The sequence below is a fragment of the Schistocerca americana genome, chromosome 2, assembly GCF_021461395.2.
Source record: "Schistocerca americana isolate TAMUIC-IGC-003095 chromosome 2, iqSchAmer2.1, whole genome shotgun sequence".
Lineage (NCBI taxonomy): Eukaryota > Metazoa > Arthropoda > Insecta > Orthoptera > Acrididae > Schistocerca > Schistocerca americana.
In genome coordinates this window covers 557,222,156-557,245,338 of record NC_060120.1, presented here as the reverse complement: position 1 = coordinate 557,245,338, position 23,183 = coordinate 557,222,156, and the positions used below count along the sequence as shown (strand labels likewise).

General features: G+C 40.2%; 1 protein-coding gene across 1 annotated transcript in view; it reads right to left on the bottom strand.

The window, feature by feature from the left end:
• The window catches only part of LOC124595721 (E3 SUMO-protein ligase RanBP2), a 294,537-nt gene that overhangs the window by 6,587 nt on the left and 264,767 nt on the right, over positions 1-23,183 (bottom strand). The window contains exons 29-32 of the mRNA XM_047134587.1: positions 14,459-14,592; positions 14,150-14,369; positions 12,620-13,044; positions 12,411-12,536 (exon numbers count right to left, since the gene is read on the bottom strand). Of these exons, the coding sequence (XP_046990543.1) occupies positions 12,411-12,536; positions 12,620-13,044; positions 14,150-14,369; positions 14,459-14,592 (905 nt within the window). The remainder of the gene's footprint in view (positions 1-12,410; positions 12,537-12,619; positions 13,045-14,149; positions 14,370-14,458; positions 14,593-23,183) is intronic.

The following is a 23,183-nucleotide window of genomic DNA, read 5'->3' as shown; positions in this document are numbered from 1 at the left end:
ATAGAGGCGGAGAAGGACCACTCCGTCCGCTACCCAGGAAGTACCGTTCAGGATACGGAGGGTGTTGAGCAATCGCGGACAGTGAGCCGAAAGATAGGAAACATGGGAGGACCAGCACAGTTTTCTGTCAAACATAAGACCCAAGAATTTAGCGATGTCCAAAAATGGATGGTTGACAGGTCCTACATGTAAGGAGGGCGGAAGAAACTCCTTACGTCACCAAAAGTTAACACAAAGGGTCTTACTGGGAGAAAAACGGAAGCCAGTTTCGGTGCTCCAAGAGTAGAGGCGATCGAGACATCCTTGAAGATGTCGTTCAAGAAGGCTGGTCCGTTGAGAGCTGTAGTAGATCGCAAAATCGTCCACAAAGAGGGAGCCCGAGACATCAGGAAGGAGACAATCCATAATTGGATTTATGGCAATAGCAAACAGTACAACACTTAGCACGGAGCCCTGGGGTACCCCGTTTTCTTGAGAGAAAGTACGGGAGAGTGTAGTGTTCACCCGCACTCTAAATGTGCGCTCTGCCATAAATTCGCAAAGAAAAAGGGGCAGCCGACCTCGAAAGCCCCAAGAGAACAGTGTGCAGAGGATGCCTGTCCTCCAGCAGGTATCGTATGCTCTCTCCAGATCAAAAAATATTGCTACTGTTTGGCGTTTCCGGAGAAAATTGTTCATGATATAAGTGGAGAGAGCAACAAGATGGTCAAATGCAGAACGATGCTTTCGGAAACCGCATTGGGCAGGTGTTAAAAGACTGCGGGACTCCAACCACCAAGCTAAACGGCAATTCACGATACGCTCCAAAACCTTACAGACACTACTCGTGAGAGAAATGGGGCGATAGCTAGAGGGGAGATGTTTGTCCTTTCCAGGTTTCGGAACAGGAATGACGATAGCTTCCCGCCATCGTCTGGGAAAACTACTGTCGGTCCAAATTCGATTATAAATGCGAAGGAGGTAATGCAGACTATGGGTTGATAAATGCAGCAACATTTGGATGTGGATACCATGCGGTCCTGGGGCGGAGGAGCGAGAAGAATAGAGTGCATGTTGGAGTTCCCGCATGGAGAAAACAGTATTATAGCTTTCGCGATTTTGAGAGAAGAAAGCAAGAGGTTGCACTTCCACTGCACGTTTCTTCGGGAGAAATGCTGGCGGGTAATTTGAAGAGCTCGAAATCTCAGCAAAGTGTTTACCCAAGGAGTTAGAAATTGCAACGGGGTCCACTAACGTATCACGCGGGACAGTGAGCCCAGAGACCGGGGAGAAACTAGGCGCGCCTGATAACTGTCGAAGCCGACTCCAAACTTCCGAGGAGGGAGTGAAGGTGTTAAATGAGCTAATAAAGAATTTCCAGCTTGCCTTCTTGCTATCGCAGACAGCATCGCGCACGGAACTGCTTATAGCGGATACAGTTGGCCGAACTAGGATGGTGTATTGAACGTTCCGCAGCTGTAAGAATAACGTCGGTAATATGTGTGACCACATCGTCAACACTAGGAAAGTGACGGTCATTGAATGTCGCTAGAGACGAAAAAAGTCTCCAATCGGCTTGGGCAAACTTCCAGCGTCGCGGGCGCATATAGGGCAGTTGAGGCTGTAGTCTAAGGACACATGGAAAGTGGTCACTCGAGTGTGTATCATCAAGGGCGAACCATTCGAAGCGCAGAGCTAGCGGAACAGTACCGACCAAAAGGTCCAAATGAGAGAAATTTGTTGTGGAGGCAGACAAAAATGTAGGGACCCCAGTGTTGAGGCAAACTAGATCCGCTTGGTGGAAGACGTCTAGCAATAGTGAGCCACGTGGACAAGGATGTGGAGATCCCCAAAGCGGGTGGTGGGCATTGAAGTCCCCAACCAGCAAATAGGAGGGTGGAAGCTGACCAAGAGGATGAAGGAGATCAGTTCGTGCCATTGGTGTGGACGATGGAATGTATACAGTACAAAGAGAAAAGGTATATCCAGAAAGGGAAAGACGGACAGTGACAGCTTGGAAGGAAGTGTTTAAGGGGATTGGGTGATAATGGAGAGTATCATGGAGAAGAATCATGAGTCCTCCATGGGCTGGAGTGCCTTCAACAGAGGGGAGATCAATTCGGATGGACTGAAAATGGGGGAGAACAAAGCGGTCATGGGGACGCAGCTTTGTTTCCTGAAGACAGAAGATGACCGGCGAGTAGGATCGTAAGAAGATCGACAATTCATCCCGATTGGCTCGAATGCCGCGGATATTCCAGTGGATAATGGACATAGGGTGAACAGAAAATGGAGGAATGTGACCAAGGTTGCCGTCAACTCAACGACTGCTCAGAGCTTGCGACCGACAGCATGGAATGGCATTCAGCAGAAGGCAGAAGATCCTGATCCTTAGGTTGTTCGGGGGCAGCTCCTGCCACCAGCGATCGGCCGGTTGATCGGGCGCCAGCAGTGCGCCTCGGCGACACAGAAGACGGCCGAGGGCGATTTCCGCCAGGTGGTGCTGTAGATGAGACACGCCTTGGCAGAGAAGGAGATGAACTGGGCTTCTTATTAGCCTTCATGGAAATATGATGTTTAGATGAAGGAGGAACCAATGGTTGTGAAGGTGGGGTACGTAAAAAATCTTTAAGAGTATGCTCTTTTTTCGAAGTCTTGGTGTCTGACTTTTGAGCTCGAGATTTAGCAGAACCCGATGAAGGGTGAGCCGTAGAGTGGGCAGGCGCAAGTGGTGAGGTTGAACGGGCGATCTTTGCACTGGCCGATCTGACGACCGTGGCACTAAAGGTGAGGTCGCAAGTCTGCGTGGCCGCCTCCTTTGTTGGCCGAGGAGAAGCAAGGACAGTGCTGTATTTTCCTGTCTGAGACACGGTGGGCTGTCGACTGGCAAATAATTTTCGAGCAGCAAAGGTCGACACCTTATCCTTTACTCTGATTTCCTGGATGAGCTTTTAGTCTTTAAAAATGGGGCAATCTCGAGAGGAAGCAGCGTGGTCACCCATACAGTTGATGCAGCGAGGGGATGGAGGTGGACAAGCACCCTCATGGGCATCCTTGCCACACGTAACACATTTGGCCGGATTGGAACAGGACTGGCTGGTGTGATTGAACCGCTGACACCGGTAGCAACGCGTAGGGTTTGAGACGTAAGGGCGAACGGAAATTATCTCATTGCCTGCTTTGATTTTCGATGGGAGTTGAACTTTGTCAAATGTCAAGAAGACAGTGCGGGTTGGAATGATGTTCGTGTCAACCCTTTTCATAACTCTATGAACAGCCGTTACGCCCTGGTCAGACAGGTAGTGCTAAATTTCGTCGTCAGACAATCCATCGAGGGAGTGTGTATAAACGACTCCACGCAAGGAATTAAAAGTGCGGTGCGGTTCCACCCGGACAGGGAAGGTGTGGAGAAGTGAAGTACGCAGCAATTTTTGTGCCTGGAGGGCACCGACTGTTTCTAACAACAAGATGCCATTCCGTAATCTGGAACAAGACTTTACAGGACCTGCAATTGCGTCGAAACCTTTCTGAATAATGACAGGTTTGACCGTGGAGAAGTCGTGACCTTCATCAGACTGAGAAACAACAAGGAACTGTGGCAACGATGGAAGAACTGTCTGTGGCTGAGACTCAGTGAACTTACGCTTGTGAGCAGACATAGTGGAAGGTGAGGAAACCATTGCGGAAGAATCCCCCACGATTACCGGCGTCTCCGATGGCGCGATCCTCCCTTGTGGGGGCCATCTCTGAGGGCACTCCCGCCTTAGGTGATCGTTCACACCTCAGGTCACACCTCCCGACAAACGGACGGAGGGACCAATCGTCACTTTCGGAAGGTATCAGCTCGGGTAATCACCCCTCCCTGGGCCTGGCCGTTACCAGGGGGTACGTACGTGTCCCACCTGTCTACCCGGGGCAGGGAATTACGCGTTACCCCGTCACCGGCTACGCACGAAAATGCGTGGGTCGGCCTTCAGACACGCACAGGTAGGAAGAAAGAGAAAGGGAAAAACAAAGAAAGGGAAAGGAAAGAAGAGAGGTCTCAAACGCCACAGCCGAGAAAAGGGTAAAGAGAAGAGGTAAGGAAAAGAGAAGAGGTAAGGAAAAGAGAAGAGGTAAGGAAAAGAGAAGAGGTAAGGAAAAGAGAAGAGGTAAGGAAAAGAGAAGAGGTAAGGAAAAGAGAAGAGGTAAGGAAAAGAGAAGAGGTAAGGAAAAGAGAAGAGGTAAGGAAAAGAGAAGAGGTAAGGAAAAGAGAAGACAAAGGAAGGATGAAGACATACAAGCAGAGAAGGCGAAGAATGCGTTACATTTAAGAGCGTCCGTCTCTGGACGTAGGCACAAACCGTACTCCCAGAAGGGGAGAAAGGGAAGGAAAGAGCCAGAGGTGAGGGGAGGGAGGGGGGGGGGGGCGAAGATGGGGGATAGGGAAGGATGCGGAAATGGAAGGTATGCAGCCCGGAAAGGAAGGAGGGCCACATTAGCTCGGGGTCCCGTGCTCGCTACGCACGTATCCACAAAAGAGTTGTGGACCCCCTGGGGGAGCCATCGACAGTGTTACTTATGCTGTATTTCTCAAAAGAACCAACAATAATGCTTTGCTCACTCTAGACTGTGATTGTTTTATCCACTGATACACTTGTTTGATTGTAGGTAGTTTTAAAGCTCCCTTTGACATGAATTCATGTTGGGTTTCACCCAACATTCATTTGTTTCACTCTCTCATATACACTTTAGATGGTTTGTTTATCATGACATCAAGATTTTGCAATTGTGAAGCAAGTCCTCCCAGAACAACAGTAAGCTCTGTATTTTCCTGTCTCAATTACTCTTTCACAGAATTTTTCAAATGACTACAAAAACCGAACTAGCACAAGAAGGGAACTCTTCTTCAATAAGCACCTTTCCTTCTCTCCCACACTCTCTTAATATATTTCATACCAGCCTTGTCCATGCAACCTTTGTCATGTACGTGAACAACACCTGGCGGTATCTCAGAAGGTTTTGGCACTGTTTTGTGCTTGAAAATGGTCACTGGATTACATTTAGTACTATCAGCACAACATAACAGGACAACAGTGTAGTGCATTTTTTCCATGTTCATTTGTTTTTATAGTTACAGTTTTAGCACCTTTCATGGCAACAGTTCTGTTACTCGGAACATCAAATGTCACGAGTTTTACTCACATTCGCTATCTGACTTAGTTACACACTGGTTTTCTTTCAATGTTGAATAATAAAGCAATGGAAAGGTAATATTCTCTCTTCATACACTTGTGGCGTTTTCTGAGATATTTTGGTTTAGGTTCACATGACACTTCATAAACTTGTAGCATCAACCAACTCCACCTTTAAATTCTGCTATATTCCATAGTAGTGCTCGCTTATGACTGTGCATTTGAGTAATTTTTGTATTAACTCCGATGCTTTTTCGATGGTGTACTCGAGTCCATTTCAATACGCTATCATCTAGTGTTGACCATTTTGCATTCAGCTCTCTATTTGCACATTTAGTCTTCCTCTTTTTTTTAGTTCTTCTTTACTAGCCTGCCAATGGTGAATCATTTATTATTTTTTGTTGGTGGATACCTGAAATGCTGCTCTATTTCCACGATGTTCTGCACATGCTTTTACTTTCAAGTTATAGCCTGCATCATATGAATACCTTTTACTTTATTTCCATATTGAAACTAATACAGATCAGTTTCAATTCAAGTTCACTGGCACTGTAGACTGCATAGGCTAGACAGTGTTTTTTTTTTTTTTTTTTTTTTTTTTTGGAGTGGAGGGGGGGGGGGGGGGGGGGCGGCGGCAGGAGGGAGAGAGTGTGAGCAAGTTTGTTAATCCCCCAAATCGTGTTCACTTCATCAGTCCATTGCTGCTGCCAGTTGAATCCAGTGTTGCGAGATAGAGAAAGGCTTCCCGCGACATCAAATATATGGCCATTTTTAACTAGGGTGGGAATTTTAGATCAAGCACTGGGCATTTTTATATTATTTTTAAGATGCACCTGAATTTTGGAGGCAATTTTCCAAAAAAAAAAATAAAAATTTGCGGCTCGTAGTCCATAAAATATGGTCCAGTGATGACACAGTACATGATGATTAGGAAAAAATTTCAGCAAATGAACAGAATATTGAGTTTTAATGCAACAAGCACGTGTACTTTTGAGTTAGTCTCACAAGGGAACCTCCCCATCGCACCCCCCTCACATTTAGTTATAAGATGGCACAGTGGATAGGCCTTGAAAAACTGAACACAGATCAATCGAGAAAACAGGAAGAAGTTGTGTGGAACTATGAAAAAATAAGCAAAATATACAAACTGAATAGCCCATGTGCAAGATAGGCAACATCAAGGATAGAGTGAACTCAGGAGCGCCGTGGTCCCGTGAGCAGCTGCGAAACGAAAGGTCCTGGGTTCAAGTCTCCTCTCGAGTGAAAATTTTACTTTCTTTATTTTCGCAAAGTTATGATCTGTCCGTTCGTTCATTGACGTCTCTGTTCACTGTAATAAGTTTAGTGTCTGTGTTTTGCGACCGCACCGCAGTACTGTGCGATTAGTAGACGAAAGGACGTGCCTCTCCAATGGGAACCGAAAACATTTGATCACAAGGTCATAGGTCAACCGATTCCTCCACAGGAAAACACGTCTGATATATTCTATACGACACTGGTGACGGCATGTGCATCACATGACAGGAATATGTTGTAGACCCACCTAACTTTACACTTCGCGAATGGGTAAAGAGATTCTTCTACCTTGCCCGATTTAGGTTTTCTTGTGGGTGTGATAGTCACTCCCAAAAAAGTGATGAAAACATAAAAGGTTTGTCATGTAAACCGAAAATAAAAAATTAAAATTTTCACTCGAGAGAAGACTTGAACCAAGGACCTTACGTTCCGCAGCTGCTCACGCAAACCATGGGACCACGGCACTCCTCTGTTCACATTTGCCTAGATATTGCTTATCTTGCGCATGGACTACTCGGGTTGTATATTTTGCTTATTTTTTCATAGTTCCATACAACTTCTTCCTGTTTTCTCGATCGATCTGTGTTCAGTTTTTCAAGGCCTATCCACTGTGCCAACTTATAACTAAATCTGAGGGGGGTGCGATGGGGAGGTTCCCTTGTCAGTAACAATCAGCCTGAGTGCAAATACAATGCTTATCATTCAACATTTCATGGTATTTACTAAGACAGATAATTACACAAGCACCATGAGAATGAATAGTCACTTTTGATGATGTCCATCATTCAGCTGTTTGGTGGGTTTTAATAACATTTCATTAAAATGTTTGTTAGAAGATGAGATTTTGTATCTACTTTGTTATAAGACTGCAGAAATATCTTTTATGAAGGAAAAATTTCCACAACATTAAGTGTCTATGAATGAAGGAAAGTTATTAACTTTAATTTAGCACACTTCAGTGATTCTCTAAAAAGGGTAACAGAAATAGACTAAGCTAGAGCTACTCAAACAACCAATGAAAGTGAAACGGAAGTTAGAGATTACAATTGAAGAGGAGAATGTGGAAACAAAAACTGAGTAGCAACAAAGCAACGAAATCTTGAAGAAGCCTACCAAACAGAAACCACATTATTTTCACACTTTTTTACTTGCAAGAAGACATATAAGCAAGTGTTTATGATGTGTGTTAAACTGTGTTTGGAGTATTGTCTTTCTTCTTTTCTCCAAAGGTCAAAAGATCCAAACATTTATAGTGGCACGACACACACACACTAACAAAAAACTCTTGAAAACAACACTATTTTACTGAGGTCAAGCAGTACACGTCTTGTAGAATTGTGAGTGCTACACAGGATGTCCAGCTGTCAAGGACGACAAACATGTTTTACTGTATCTACATCCTTGCACCCCTCAGGTGAAGTGCCTGCTCTTGACAACAAAAAGTGGGTGGGCAGGTTAACTACTCTATTTACTGTCAGCAGGTGTTTGATCCATTAGTTCTATGGCTTTCAACAGGGAGGTTATTAGTGCACTAATGAATACATACACACGAGTGAATGTCTTAATTGTGCCTGTCTGCAACTTGACGGGAAGTAACTTACAATGCAAACATTAATACTATTAAATATAACTCAATTTGCACTTTCTTTCAATGTAACTCACAACGAAAAACATAAGTAACAATGAATTCCTGAAATGGTACTTGCTTTAAAATTAACTGCTACAATACAAATATAAAATAACTGGAAAACAGTTGGTCTTATCTCTTAATGATGGAAAAACTAAGCCAGTCATCCCAGGAACATATCAAAATCTATATTAGGTGTCAAGTTATACAGTGCACTGATGTATACGAAGTACAGGGTGTTTATAAAAAATGTCGGGGTTTTAATGCTTTATAATATTTATTACATTAAACTTACAGTTATAAATGATATGTCAAATGAAAGAGCAACTCAAACAGTTTGTTTTACCAAGAACCTTACAAATGTTCAATGTGAGCACCATTTGTCACACGGCACACATCAAGTCTATAGCCCAGTTCTTCCCAAACGTTGATAAGTGTGTCTTCAGTGATTGTAGCAACAGCTGCTTCAATCTAGTTTCTTAATTCAGGGAGGTCTGCTAGAAGCAGAGACATGTACACACCATCCTTGATGAAGCCCCGAAGGAAAAAAAATCACATGGTGTTAGGTCGGGTGAACGTGGAGGCCACGCAAAGCAAGCCCTGTTATTGGGCTTTGGAAGAACTAGCCTATAGATTTGATGTATGCTATGTGACAAATGGTGCTCACGTTGAACATTTATAAGGTTCTTGGTAATACTGTTAGTTGCTCTTTCATTTGACATATCATTTAAAACTGTAAGTTTAATATAATAAATATTACAAAGTGTTAAAACCCCGATATTCATTTATAAACAACCTTTACACAAAAATCTGTATGTTATGAACAGGTGGGTTCTGAAGTCAGAGGAGAAAGCTATAGGTAATAAGAGTGTGCATTATTCAAAGACATGTCAGTATGATTAGACCCCACCGTAAGTGGCTAGAAAGACGTGTGCCAGTCTCTCATAGCTGGTTTTACTGTACACAAATTCTTTTCCCTCACTAACTGCTAATGTTTGACAGATTTCCCCAATAAGCACCTTACAGCAATTTGAGAAGAATATGTTGGGTATTTTGGACTTTTTTCTTTGTATAAAAATAGGGGAAAGAATGTAGAGCAGTCATAGGATCTGAAACGCTGACCAACTCCAACCCCTAATCACATTCCTCAGAATCTCATGGAAGTTAGCCTCAGATACACCAGACTCTTAGGCCGTGTAGTACGTGAGCGACAGAAGCTAGCGACAGCTTCAGGCAACAGAGCACAACCGCAGGGCAGTTACGGAAGTGTCCTATGTGAGCGACATCTGTGTCGCTGCCTGTCTCCCTCTGCACCTGGCGACGTTTGAATTCAAATGTGTTTGAATCTTGTCACTGCAGCACGTGTGACACAGAGCGATAGCCACGTGTTTTCTTGGCAAAGCAGTGGGGTGGACACAATGGCAGGTATGAATTATTTAACATCCGATTTTAAGAAAACTATTCGGTAAAAAAATTTGATTCTTCCGCAACATATAACTTGACATCCTTAAATGATAAAGGTCAGAGTTTATTTTTGTTATTCATCATAGTTACTGTGCTATACAAAATTGAATACATGGCTGCATGAAATTTTTAAGAATTTGCAGAGGTAAAATCACACTGTGTAGACTTCCCGTATAGTTCATTTAAGGCCATACATTGTTGCTTATGAAATGTAACCAATATATCTAAATTGTATTTAAAGTTGAGACCGGAATGATATCTCTTTGCATTCTTGAGATATCGGTTGTTATATCCGCGATCGGGTTGCTCGCAGTACGTCCGAACCTTTCCTGCACTTCGGGAATCAAGTGGTCGTAAAAATAGTCATCTCTCATAACAATTTCAAGATATCGAAATGACGAATTTTGGAAATGACAGCACACAGAAAGGACTATTTTATCATATGATTAACACTCGATACATTTTTGTAAATGTGTGAGCAGAGCAAAAACAAGACTTACATCATGAGGTTTTGTCCAAATTTTTAAAGCCAAACAAAGGGAGAGAAACAGGTAAAAGGGGTATCAAAATGACCAGTATGAGGTCTAGTTTGGCATGAAAATATTTAACTGTTTGAAAGTAATCAGGATAAGGAACAAAAATTTAATTAACAAACTGAGGAAAAATTGAAAAATTTCACGAAAAGCTCCTGTAAGTGAAGTGTCAAAAATGTCATTTGTTCAAGACCTAGCTATTTTGCACATAAAAAGATTCATTGGTGAGGCATTTATATGTCAAAAAGGATTCCTTAGAATCAAGTATGTTAGGAAGGCAAACGAGGAGTCAGTAAGATCACGCTTTCTGAGTAAAACTTGAAATTCAAAAACGGAAGAAATCAGTCAAAATATTTTACGAAATGACTTGTGTAAAAGAAATAAGTAGATCAGATAAACATTCTACGTGCCTTTGAATGCTGCCCGAATTCGTGAACAGAAACTGAGGTGCGCCAAACGTTTCCCTAATATTATTTATTTCATACTTTTAGACAAATCATTACACAAAACATCTGACTTGAGGAATTGAAACGCTTGACTTAACACTGACTGCTAATGAATTATGTTCGCAACATCAAATATCTGTAAAATTTCATGGTTCATTGAAATTTATTAGGAATTAAATGTTGTGACATACTGGGGTAGGTGTGAAGATCAAGTTCTTTGGAACGACCTTAAAAATATACTTGGCAATGCAGTGTAAACAGTATACATAAAACTTGGTATACAGAATCATAACTGAGTCAGTAAAAATGTAAGAACGGCCCAGAACAAACCCAGTTTCTTTCCCTGAAACGTAATTGCAAATGGAATACGCTACCCCTACACCACAGATCACTGTGACTCAATAGCATCAATGTGTGTACTTATGTTTGTATATAGCGTAGTCAGTCATTTAATAGTCATACTTCCGCATTTATTGGCTGTTAAAAGTTCTTGATCATGTATAAAAACATTTATATTTAATTTATTGATGGGATAGTTGAATGCTCCTCTGCTCATTCAAGTGTATTCGAAGAATTTGGCTTGTGAGCTTCTTAGTTGGCGAAACTTATGAAATTCTCCATGGAGATTCCTCCCTTTGCGAATTTCATGCACAGCATTCCTTTTCGCTTTATTTTCTAAAGTAAACCTAACTCTGTAGCCTTACTCTCCAGCTACAGTATTCTACAGGTTAAGGACACTGTTTTATAGAAACAGCCGGTTGGCTCTAAGCAGCCATCTTTTAGCACGACATGGTCGCTCGCATGCAGGACACAAGTTTCCGCCCAATGTTGATGCTTGTCGCTGGAGTGTTGCATATCCAGAAGTTGGTCGCTATCGCTCGCTTCTGTCGCTCATGTAGGACAAGGCCTTAGAGGAAGATGCCGTGGAGAAAATGATGGAATGGACAATATTGTTTTGTGTTGAACATCATACATGCCACATTTTTGTTAAGTTAACCATGTAGAAGTAGTGATTGAAAGAAATTTAAATGCCAGTTAGTTCATGAGTAGTGCAATTCAGTTATGCTAGCTAACAAATAATACATCCTCTGAAAATAATTGGAATCGCACTCTAGTGTCAGTAGAAACAAACTAGAACTTCTGCTACAATAGATTATTACACAAAAGGTTTTAAGATAAGAGAGAAAATTAAAGCACACTTCTCCACTGTTCTGGCACATTATGTACTTTGATGATAAAGCTTTCCTCAGAAAAGATGGATCACATGACATCATTACAAGGAATATTTTTTGTTTCCAAATCCAATACCACACCATACAGGGAGAAGTTTGGTGGGTGAAATTTCAGACACCCAGTATGAATTCAGTCAATGTCTTGTGCTGAGCATACATCAGCACAATTTCAACACAGTCACTTTTTCTCATTACTGATAGGTTTTTCCTAAAGTAACAGCATAGACTGAGGAATCACCAGTCTCGTAATATGAGCTGCTACCTTCCATTCTGTGACCATGTCTGCACCTGCATTACTAAGAAATTCCTACTGAATTATCCACTGCCTTCTATTGGCCTCTCTCCATTCAAATAGTATGGAGAAATTTTGTCCCAACCACCCAATGTATCCCTCCCATGAAACTACATTCCTTCACCTTTCAGTTTTCTTTTCTTCCACTGTGACAATGTCCTAAATGCTAGAGTATAATTTCATCTTTATTTATTAACATGATCTCTGCTGTAGAAACCTGATCCAGAAGTATCAGTCGTTTGGTTTTAGTCATTATTGAATGTTCCAATTAGATGATTATCGTGTTCAGTTTCAACTATCTTAATGTAAGACCTAACACAAAAGGAGGCTGCAGTCACAAACAGACAGTAACCCACATTTTAATTACCTGGGAAACTTTGTTTGCAAATTCATGGGCTGCAGTATCTGAACTGAACTTAGCACACAATGTTTTACATATGCCAGGTTCTACACAACTGTCGATGCCAGTCCATTCACAATCCCTTTTCTTCACCTGAAATTCACATAAAAAATTTAATATTTTCAACATCTGTAAAATACTGAAGAATGTTATGTGAAATAACAAATAGTGATTACCTCTACATTAATTTGTTTGCTAATTATCATGTTACACAATGTTTCAGTACTTCCATCTTTTAACATAATAATCTGTGCAATCTGCTTTGCTTTATTGTACTGTATCTTCAGATCACCAAGGCCTAAAGTTTTCCACTGATTACCATCCTTTATTGTAAGTGTTGCTCTCTTGTCAAATACAGTACTTTCTTCTGCATTAGCATCCTTAATACTGTAATTATGGACACTGTCATCATCATCATCTGCATCATCCTCTCCCTCATCATCATCATCATCATCATCATCATCGTCATCATCACCGTCATCACCATCGTCGTCACCATCATCATCATCATCATCCTCCTCATCATCATCATCATCGTCATCGTCTATAGATTCTTCACTATCCTCATACTGTCTATCTGTTGTGGAGCTGCTGGTAATTTCTGATTGTAATGGATGAATATGAAACACTGATTAGAACAGAGTAACTTTTTTTTTAACTGAAGAAGAGGAGGAAAAGGAAAAAGAAACAGCAGCATAGTTCATTACCAACTGTAATTAACAGCATGCAAAATCTACTTTAATAGTTTATCATACTTACACATTAATACAGTCTTAATAAAAATTTCTTGTTAAACATGGGAGTTTACATTAGACACTGATCAATCATTTACAAATTTTGTAAGTCTACTATAGCTCTGAATACTGAAGTAAATGTAATACTAGAGGAAGAAGACATACAACACAAGGAAGTGGATTAACGTGTAGAAAATTGTGAACACCATTCTTTACAATGCATAATGAAGAGCATAACTGTTACAGTAATAAGCTTTGAAATATTTTTTTATAAATTTCTTCCACGGGACTTTTTGGGCCTAAGTCCCTCTACAACATTATTTTATATATTAACAGCTCCACTGTTAGAAGATAATGATTTATCTCTTATTTCTCAACAAAATTATTTCCTAATTATTGATCAGTTCATTTCCACCCGATATTAACACGTTCCTCCTGTCTCAAATTTAGATTGAATAACAGTCTTTTCTCAATTCAACATCTGAGTCATAACAGGTGAAATAGAGACAATTTTCTTGTCCGAGTGATTTCTAGATAGTAACAGAGGTTACTACCTAATATTACCCCAGAGCTTGATCAGGTGACTGGGAAACGTTAATAACAGCTACAGCACCTTTAATATGAATTTCTGGAAGTAGGATTGTGCGCTCACTGCTCTCATATACAAAAGTTTATCCATCAACCAAGATGACTTTTTAAATATTGCATCACATCAAACTAATGAACTGAAGAGAAGGTTTTGTGTGTGTGTGTGTGTGTGTGTGTGTGTGTGTGTGTGTGTGTGTGCGTGTGTGTGTGTGTGTAGTACTCTGAATCAAAAGTACTTAACTTGAAGAAAGAATAAATATATAATATAAATACATACCCAACTGCACATCTGGTGAATTTATAAATATTTATACAGACTAAAAAAAACATTCGAGTACAGTTTTTAGACTATGAAATAAGTTCACAAACATTAGGAAATTATACCTCTTCTGATAAATGTTTTTACATCCTCTACACATTCAGTGACTTTGTCATAGAATTCTTTGGCAGTTTCCTCTTTCTTGAAAGACACAGCAAGTTTTTCCAGTTCTCCTTCATTTTCTGCAAAATTGTGGGCAGCCCATAACCATGCTCTCTCAGACTTTGAGAAAGGCTTCAATGAAAAATCTGCTGTTATTAGATGATTGCACACAACTTTGTGGATCTAAGGAGTGGCAAAAAGTCACAAATTAACATGTTTACTACTGATGAAGGAATGAAACCATTATTTACTTCATGATATCCAAAATTTACCTTTTCTCTTCTTAAAAGTAGTCTGTATGTATGGTTAATGGGATGATACAGTATTTTCATATCACCAACTCCACGTTCCTTCCACTGTTTAAGTGCTTCATCAAATCTAAACAATGTTGCCCGAGATGCAAACTCTAGATGAGAAAAATATTTAATTACACATCTTCACATACTCATTTTGAATGAAACTACATCAACAAATAGAATAAAAACAAAACAAGAATGAAATTTTAAGTTACCATAACGTACAGTAACAATTTAGAAGAACAAGATAACTGTTCAAAACAAATTGATCAAAAATTTAACACAATAGTTGCTGCCTCAGCTTTGTCAGGCAAACAGCTGTTTAACGCAGTAAATTGGTGAGTTGGTAGTTACTACATGAATACAATAAAGAGAGTCATGGTGAATGGACTACAGAATGCATAAATACAGGTTGTGTATGGTTTTCAAGGGAATCTTATACCATTCTTCCTACAAAATACTGGCAAGTTTACGTAACAATGATGGAGATGGATGGTGATGACATGCCTTTCTCTCCAAAGTGGGCAACAAAGTCTCAATAACACTGAGATTAGCTGAAGAGATGCCACAATTCAACTCTGTACTCGCACAACCAGACCTGCACTATGTAAGCTATGTGAACAGAGATCCTGTCACCTTGGAACACAGCATCACACCACTGGGAACAAACACTGTACCATAGTATGGACCTGATTAGCCAAAACCATCACATAAGCCTTGGCAGTAATGTGACTTCGCAGAGAAATCATGGCTTCATGGGATACTACGATACGGCTGCCCAAATCACCACCAAAACCCTGCCAAGTCATTTGATTTTCAGCTGCTTCCATTAGCCACATCACAAAGAGCCTGCTTGGACTGAGTGTATAATATACATTACCAGGTAAGCAAGAACTATCATTATGGACCGTACAGCTTTTGCACAAACCATGCTTATTATCGTCTGATGATAATTTATGTGCTCATTTACAGTCTACAGGATATGTATGGGGAGGCTGGCTAATTCTTCCCATGTCTTTAGATGTTATTTAGGTACCATGTGCACCACAAATGGAGGTCCAAAAGGGGGAGAGACTGAAGTATGTATAACACTGATCAGGAAAAAAGAAAGAAAAATAAAATAAAAAAATATTTCCAGTTACAAGAATAGTATGTTTCTGGAAGGTAATTTGCCCCTGAATCCAGACATAATTTCAGAATTTCTGTACTGGCTTCAGTCTTCATGTAATAATGGTTTTTATAAATGTATCCCTAGCAGTATATGTATCTAGAAGAATGACTAACTGTTGCAACAGGACTTTCATACTAAAAATATTTCTGTACCAATATCCTGAGATATTTTGCCTCAGAAAAGCCACTTCATAAAGACCAGCAGTATTCAGCAACATTGCACTACTCCACTGGTCACGATAACTTATTTCCATTTGAGAAATGTCCTGGTGGAAACATGCAACAGCATCAATAACAGTGACAAGGTAATTCGGGAAGAGATCAAAATGATCATTCAGAAATGTAGTTTAACTGTCATGTTACCTCCAATAAGGTAATATGATGTCAGCCACTTATGTGCAATATTGCAATAGTTCTCTGACTTATAGTTGCCAAAAATTTCTTGCAGACATTTGTGAAAATAGCCAAGTCATTTTTCAAACATAACCCAACAAATCAGGGAAATGTCCATCAGAAATTGATCCCCTAATTCGCGATCACACAAATATGCTTTTCTTTCTTTTCGCTTTAATGATTCTTAGAAACCTTGCTTGCAAGTACATGATCTATGTAAAGTTTTGTCCATTGCTTTGAATCAACAAAAGGAATGTTCTCCACATACATCTGACCAAGCAGAAGTTCATTCCAAAAATGCCATTTTTTTCTCTTAACAGTGTCCTTCCCCCTTTTTCTAATGTCCATTCACATAAAAAGCTGCAACACTTTGTACCCCAGGAACATGCTGAGAAGAATTGCAATTACCTTTTGATATCCATGTATATACCATTTGTATCTCCATACTGGTTAAATGTGAGTAGTAGTTTGAAGTTCTCATGTGTCTCTTAAATTAAGTGCATGAGCAATCTGAACAAACAAGGAACTTTATTTTTTTTTCTTTTTTCGTGGAAATCAAGGCTAAGATTCTCCAAACAGATTCAATATCATTTATATAACAACAACAACAACAACAATAAACAAGTGCAGGTGGGACTCAAGTTTTGTACAAACTTAATCACGTATATAGATAGTTCATCAACAGGTTCTGATGAGTGAGTCTATGAGTATCAAAATACGTATCATGAATGGCTTTATCTTTTGACTGCGATGACTTAAAACCTTAAGTTTTTTACATCACCAAAGGATCATCAACCTCAGTAATTGCTTTTAATTTCAACTTTGTAACTTTACTTGTTCTTGAGAAGAAGGGGTCTTAAGAGAAGGACCAAACCTATAAAGGTTCCATTTTTACTGACACTGCTACAGAGCCCTAAAACTATGTTATCTTTATTTGAGAAACGTTCAGCGAAAGCAGCATAGTGTTCATGATAAACATTCAGTTTTGAATTCCCAAGAACAAGATTCTGTTCTTTTAATCGTAAAGCTAGAAGTGCAGCCTGTTGCTTCTACAATCTGAAATCGTGAACATGATCACTGAGATCACCTTGAGAGAGGAAAAAAGAAAACCATGTGACTAATTTGACTCACAGTGAGCTTGAAATGCTGGGTTGGCATGCATATCTCCTTTGCTATCTTGTGTTTGTCACTTAATTTGTCTTCACTCCCTGTCATGTTCTCAGGAGGCACTGGTATTGGCAATTCTTCACTACACCACACAGCCCTTATAGCAGACAGTAAATTAAGTTACTGCACAGCTTTCCTTGTCAAGGTGATTATATTGATTTTTGTACGCATAAGTGTTGTGCCACATTGTGGTCTGCTGATTCCTTCCACACTGTCAAAACAGCTAAGGATATATACCATTATCCTTTCAACCAGGTGTGTAGTGCATATTTAAGAGCACACATATGTGGTGGTGGTGGTGAGATTGTGTGTGTGTGTGTGTGTGTGTGTGTGTGTGTGTGTGTGTGTGTGGAGGGGTGGGGGTGGGGGGGGGGGTGGGGGGAATTCTTGTCCCAGTTGCCAAACTTACACCTTAAAAAGAACAGGCCCACAAAAGAACAGACCAATACCCTTAACATCACTTTGCTGCAGAATTCTTGAGCATATTTTAATTTTAAATACAATAAATTACCTTCAGACATTAAGAACATCTGTCCACAAATCAGCACACATTTAGTAAACATCACTCATGCACAGATTCCCCTTCACTCACACGATATACTGCAAATCATTGATGAAGGGTAACTAGCAGATTCTTCTTATTTCTGGATGACTGGAATGTGTCTGAAACAATGCTCACTGCAGACATAACGAAGGTCAGAATATTCAGAATAGGTTCTTATGTATGTGAGTAGCTCAAAGATTTTTTTATGTATTAAACACAAAACAATGTCCTAGATGGCAAGTGGTCATTGAGAAAGTTATCACCAGAAGTGCTCCATGGAAGTGCAATAGGATTGATCTTGCTCTCTATGTACATAAATGGTATGAGGGATCGGGTGAGCAGCCACCTGATATCGTCTGATGACGACGCTGTAGTGCACAGGAAAGCTTCCCCACTGAGAGAATGTAGGACGATATAGGATGACTAAAGTAATTTCTATTTCGAGTGATGAACAACAGCTTGCTCTAAATATGGAATAATGTAAGTTAATGCAGAAGAGTAGACTACAATATTAATGGTAAGCTGTTTGACACAGTCATTATGATTAAATACATAGGTATAATGTTGTAAAGCGATAAGAAATGGAACAAGAATGCAAGACTGGTTCTACGGAAAGCAAACAGTCAATTTCAGTTTACTGGGAAAATTTTAGGGAAGTGTAGCTCATCTGTATAGGAGACTGTGTACACAACATGTGTGCAATCCATTCCCGAGTCCTGCTCGAGTGTTTGGGATCCGTATCATGTCAGTTTAAATGAAGGCATCTATGTAATTAAGAGGTGGGCTGCTAGATTTGTTACCAGCAGGTTTGATCCACATGCGAGTACCACAGAAATGTTCTCTGAACGCAAATGGGAATCCATGGAGGGAAGATCATCTATTTGCAAAAAACAATTTATAAAGTTTAGATAACCAGCACTTGTGTGACACACTGGAGAACAATTCTACTGCCAGCAACATACATCTCAGCACATGACAGTAAACAAACTATAAGAGAAAGCAGGGCTCATATGGAAGCATATATGGTAGTTCCTATATTGTTCCATTTACAAGTGCAATATGGTAGCTCCTACTTTGTTCCATTTACAAGTGGATTACGAAACATGTGACTAGCTGTTGTAGAAGGTCCCTCTATGGTGCATTATATTGTGGCTTAAGGTGCATGCATAGGGGTTGGAAAAAATATGAAAATACCATGAGGAATGCATGTTTGAATATACAGGCAGATGCTAGCCAAGCCTGCAGATTGTGCCGTTGAATTTAACCACAAGCAATTGCTTGTGCAACGTACTTAATACATTGCAAGTGTCAGTTGTGGCCACAACAGTGTTTTGCATAGTTGTGGATGCATTATGTTGGAGCTAAGTGAATTTGAATGTGGGCAAATTGTTGATGCTCGTATGGTGGGTGCTTCCGTAACCAAGGTAGCCAAACTGTTTGGCACATCAAGTGGCACCATTCGAATATTTATACCACACACTACTAAAGCAGGAAACATCGTCTACTATGTACCATGTGAACAAAAATAAGTGCTGAAAGATGGCTGCTAAAGAAAGTTGTGATGAAAAATGAAAAGATGACAGCTGCAAAAGTCACTGCAGGCCTGAACATCGAACTTGTGAATCCTGTCAGCACCAAAACAACATCTGCCCATAGCAAGAAAACATGGTGCTGAAGCCATAAAACCCGGACATTGGAGCAATGAAAGGAAGTCATTTGGTTGGATATCATCTTCCTGCACACTGTTTCCCACTTCTGGTCAAGTTTACATCCCAAAGGTGAAAAATGGGGGTGTTTGGCAATGACCTGTGATCATTTTGGCTGATCAGGTCCATTTCATGGTACAATGTTCCAAACAGTTATATTGTGTTTCAATAGAAGTAAGTACCTGTTCACACAGCTTGCATCATCCCGGACTAGTTTTGTGAGCACAAGGGTGAATTGTCTTATTTCCTTTTGCACCCTAATCTCAATGTTATTGAGCGTTTGTGGTCTATTTTGAAGAGAAGGGTGCGTCATCGGTATCTACCTTCATCATTACTGAAGTGCCATTATTTTGCAGGAAGAATGGTGTAAGATTTCCTTAAAAACTCACACAGGACCTGTATTGCCAGGTGACTGGGACCTATTTTAAATGCGAACAATTTTCCTACATTGTATTAGGCTTGGTAACATGTTGTGTTTTTAAGGTTTCCCCATTTTTGTCCATTCTCCTGTGAAGATAGCAATAAAGTTTGTACCACTCTTTTACAAAGGAATTCAGCTTCCATTTTTACAAATTTGTCTCTCCACATATAAAACAAAAAGAGTTTGCACTATTTACACATTGCGTGAGACATTTCTTTTCTGAATTAACACTAAACAAACCTTTAAATGCTTAGATTCAAGTGACAACAAACAATGTGATTCATCATGTTCACAGGCAACTGACTGCTAGTGCTGAAAATCACCTTGATTTTCTGGAGGTATATTTCTGAACTGAGGATCAAGGGTGGCAATTCTTTGCACGTCTAATTTACTTTTCTACAATTAAGTCTGCCGAATAACTCTTGAAATTTTAAAAATAAAGGTCACTCTTGATGCACGACACTGCTCTTTCAGTCCTTGACATGTTGATCTGACGGGCATTTTCACAACGCTGCAGCAACTACTAAACAACTATATGATGAATAAGGCCACTCTAATACGAATATAAAAATGCAGTAAATGAAGCAGGCAAAAAGGAATACAAACGTCTCAAAAATGAGATCGACAGGAAGTGCAAAATGGCTAAGCAGGCATGGCTAGAGGACAAATGTAAGGACGTAGAGGCTTATCTCACTAGGGGTAAGATAGATACTGCCTACAGGAAAATTAAAGAGACCTTTGGAGAAAAGAGAACCACTTGTACCAATATCAAGAGCTCAGATGGAAACCCAGTTCTAAGCAAAGAAGAGAAAGCAGAAAGGTGGAAGGAGTATATGGAGGGCAATGTGTTTGAGGACAATATTATGGAAATGAAAAAGAATGTAGATGGAGATGAAATGGGAGATATGATACTGCGTGAAGAGTTTGACAGAGCACTGAAAGACCTGAGTTGACACAAAGCCCCGAGAGTAGACAACATTCCATTAGAACTACTGATAGCCTTGGGAGAGCCAGTCCTGACAAAACTCTACCATCTGGTGAGTAAGATGTACGAGACAGGTGAAATACCCTCAGACTTTAAGAAGAATATAATAATTCCAATCGCCAAGAAAGCAGGTGTTGACAGATGTGAAAATTACCGAACTATCAGATTAATAAGTCACACCTGCAAAATACTAACACAAATTCTTTACAGATGAATGGAAAAGCTGGTAGAAGCCGACCTCGGGGAAGATCAGTTTGGGTTCCGTAGAAATATTTGAACACGTGAGGCAATACTGACCTTAGGACTTATCTTAGAAGAAAGATTAAGAAAAGGCAAACCTACGTTTTTAGCATTTGTAGACTTAGAGAAAGCTTCTGACAATGTTGACTGGAATACTCTCTTTCAAATTCTAAAGGTGGCAGGGATAAAATACAGGGAGCGAAAGGCTATTTACAATTTGTACAGAAAGCAGATGGCAGTTATAAGAGTCGAGGAGCATGAAAGGGAAGCAATGGTTTGGAAGGGAGTGAGAGAGGGTTGTAGCCTCTCCTCCGAAGCTATTCAATCTGTATATTGAGCAAGCAGTAAAGGAAACTAAAGAAAAATTCGGAGTAGGTATTAAAATCCGTGGAGAAGCAATAAAATCTTTAAGGTTTGCCGATGACATTGTAAATCTGTCAGAGACAGTGGAGGACTTGGAAGATCAGTTGAACGGGATGGACAGTGTCTGTAACTACCTTCTTTGGAGTTGGCATTAAGTCTTTCTTTCTGAAGTCCGAGTATTTCAACTTTTCACATAACTCACACAACAGGTGGGAAAGTTTCATCACGACTGGCTCTCCCAAGGACATTAACACTTCAGAGGAATGTCATCTACTCCAGGGAACTTTGGTCAGCTTAGTTCTTTCAGAGGTTAGTCAAACTCTTCTCAGAGTATCTCCCACATAATCTTTCCCCATTTCGCTTTGTATAATATTTTCTTTAAGTATGTTCCTCTTATACAAATCCTATACATATTCCTTTCAACTTTCCCTTCTTTGCTTAGCAATGGCTTGCCACCTGAGCCCTTTATATTCTTACAGGGCTTGAAATCCTGTTTTTGTTAACTAATTAGCAGTTCTGCTTCTGGCTTCCAAACTTCAGCTTCAAAAATTTGTTTGCTGTTCTGGAAAATTAATTTGGTTGGGTTGTCAGACTGCTAAATGCTATGCAAAATGTTTGTTAATGAGGATGAAGTAATTTTGTGTGTAGTGACTGAAAAGAAATTAACTGGATTAATCAGTATGTTTTAACTTCCTTTAATGGATTGGTAAGCATCATTTTTTTTTCTTTAAGAGAAAGAGTGTGTTAGCCCAATATGAGTGCTTATATGTTTAAGCACTCAATAAAATCCAACTGCTTGGCAACAATGCTATATCCTGTTCACATGATATCTTGCGAACCATGGATGAAGGGTATCAGACGGATGCCATATTCCCTGACTTCCGGAAAGCGTTTGACTCACTGCCCCACTGCAGACTCCTAACTAAGGTATGAGCATATGGGATTGGTTCCCAAATATGTGAGTGGCTCGGAGACTTCTTAAGTAATAGAACCCAGTACGTTGTCCTCGATGGTGAGTGTTCTTTGGAGGTGAGGGTATCATCTGAAGTGCACCAGGGAAGTGTGGTAGGTCTGCTGTTGTTTTCTATCTACATAAATGATCTTTTGAATAGGGTGGATAGCAATGTGTGGCTGTTTGCTGATGATGTTGTGGTGTACGGGAAGGTGTCATCGTTGAGTGACTGTAGGAGGACACAAGATGATTTGGACAGGATTTGTGATTGGTGTAAAGAATGGCAGCTAACTCTAAATATAGATAAATATAAATTAATGCAGATGAATAGGAAAAAGAATCCCGTAATGTTTGAATACTCCATTAGTAGTGTAGAGCTTGACACAGTCATGTTGATTAAATATCTGGGCGTAACATTGCAGAGCGATATGAACTGGGACAAGCATGTAATGGCAGTTGTGGAGAAGGCAGATAGTCGTCTTCAGTTCATTAGTAGAATTTTGGGAAGATGTGGTTCATCTGTAAAGGAGATCGCTTATAAAACACTAATATGACCTATTCTTGAGTACTGCTCGAGCGTTTGGGATCCCTATCAGGTCGGATTGAGGGAGGACACAGAAGCAATTCAGAGGCGGGCTGCTAGATTTGTTACTGGTAGGTTTGATCATCACGCAAGTGTTACGGAAATGCTTCAGGAACTCGGGTGGGAGTCTCTGGAGGAAAGGAGGCGTTCTTTTTGTGAATCGCTACTGAGGAAATT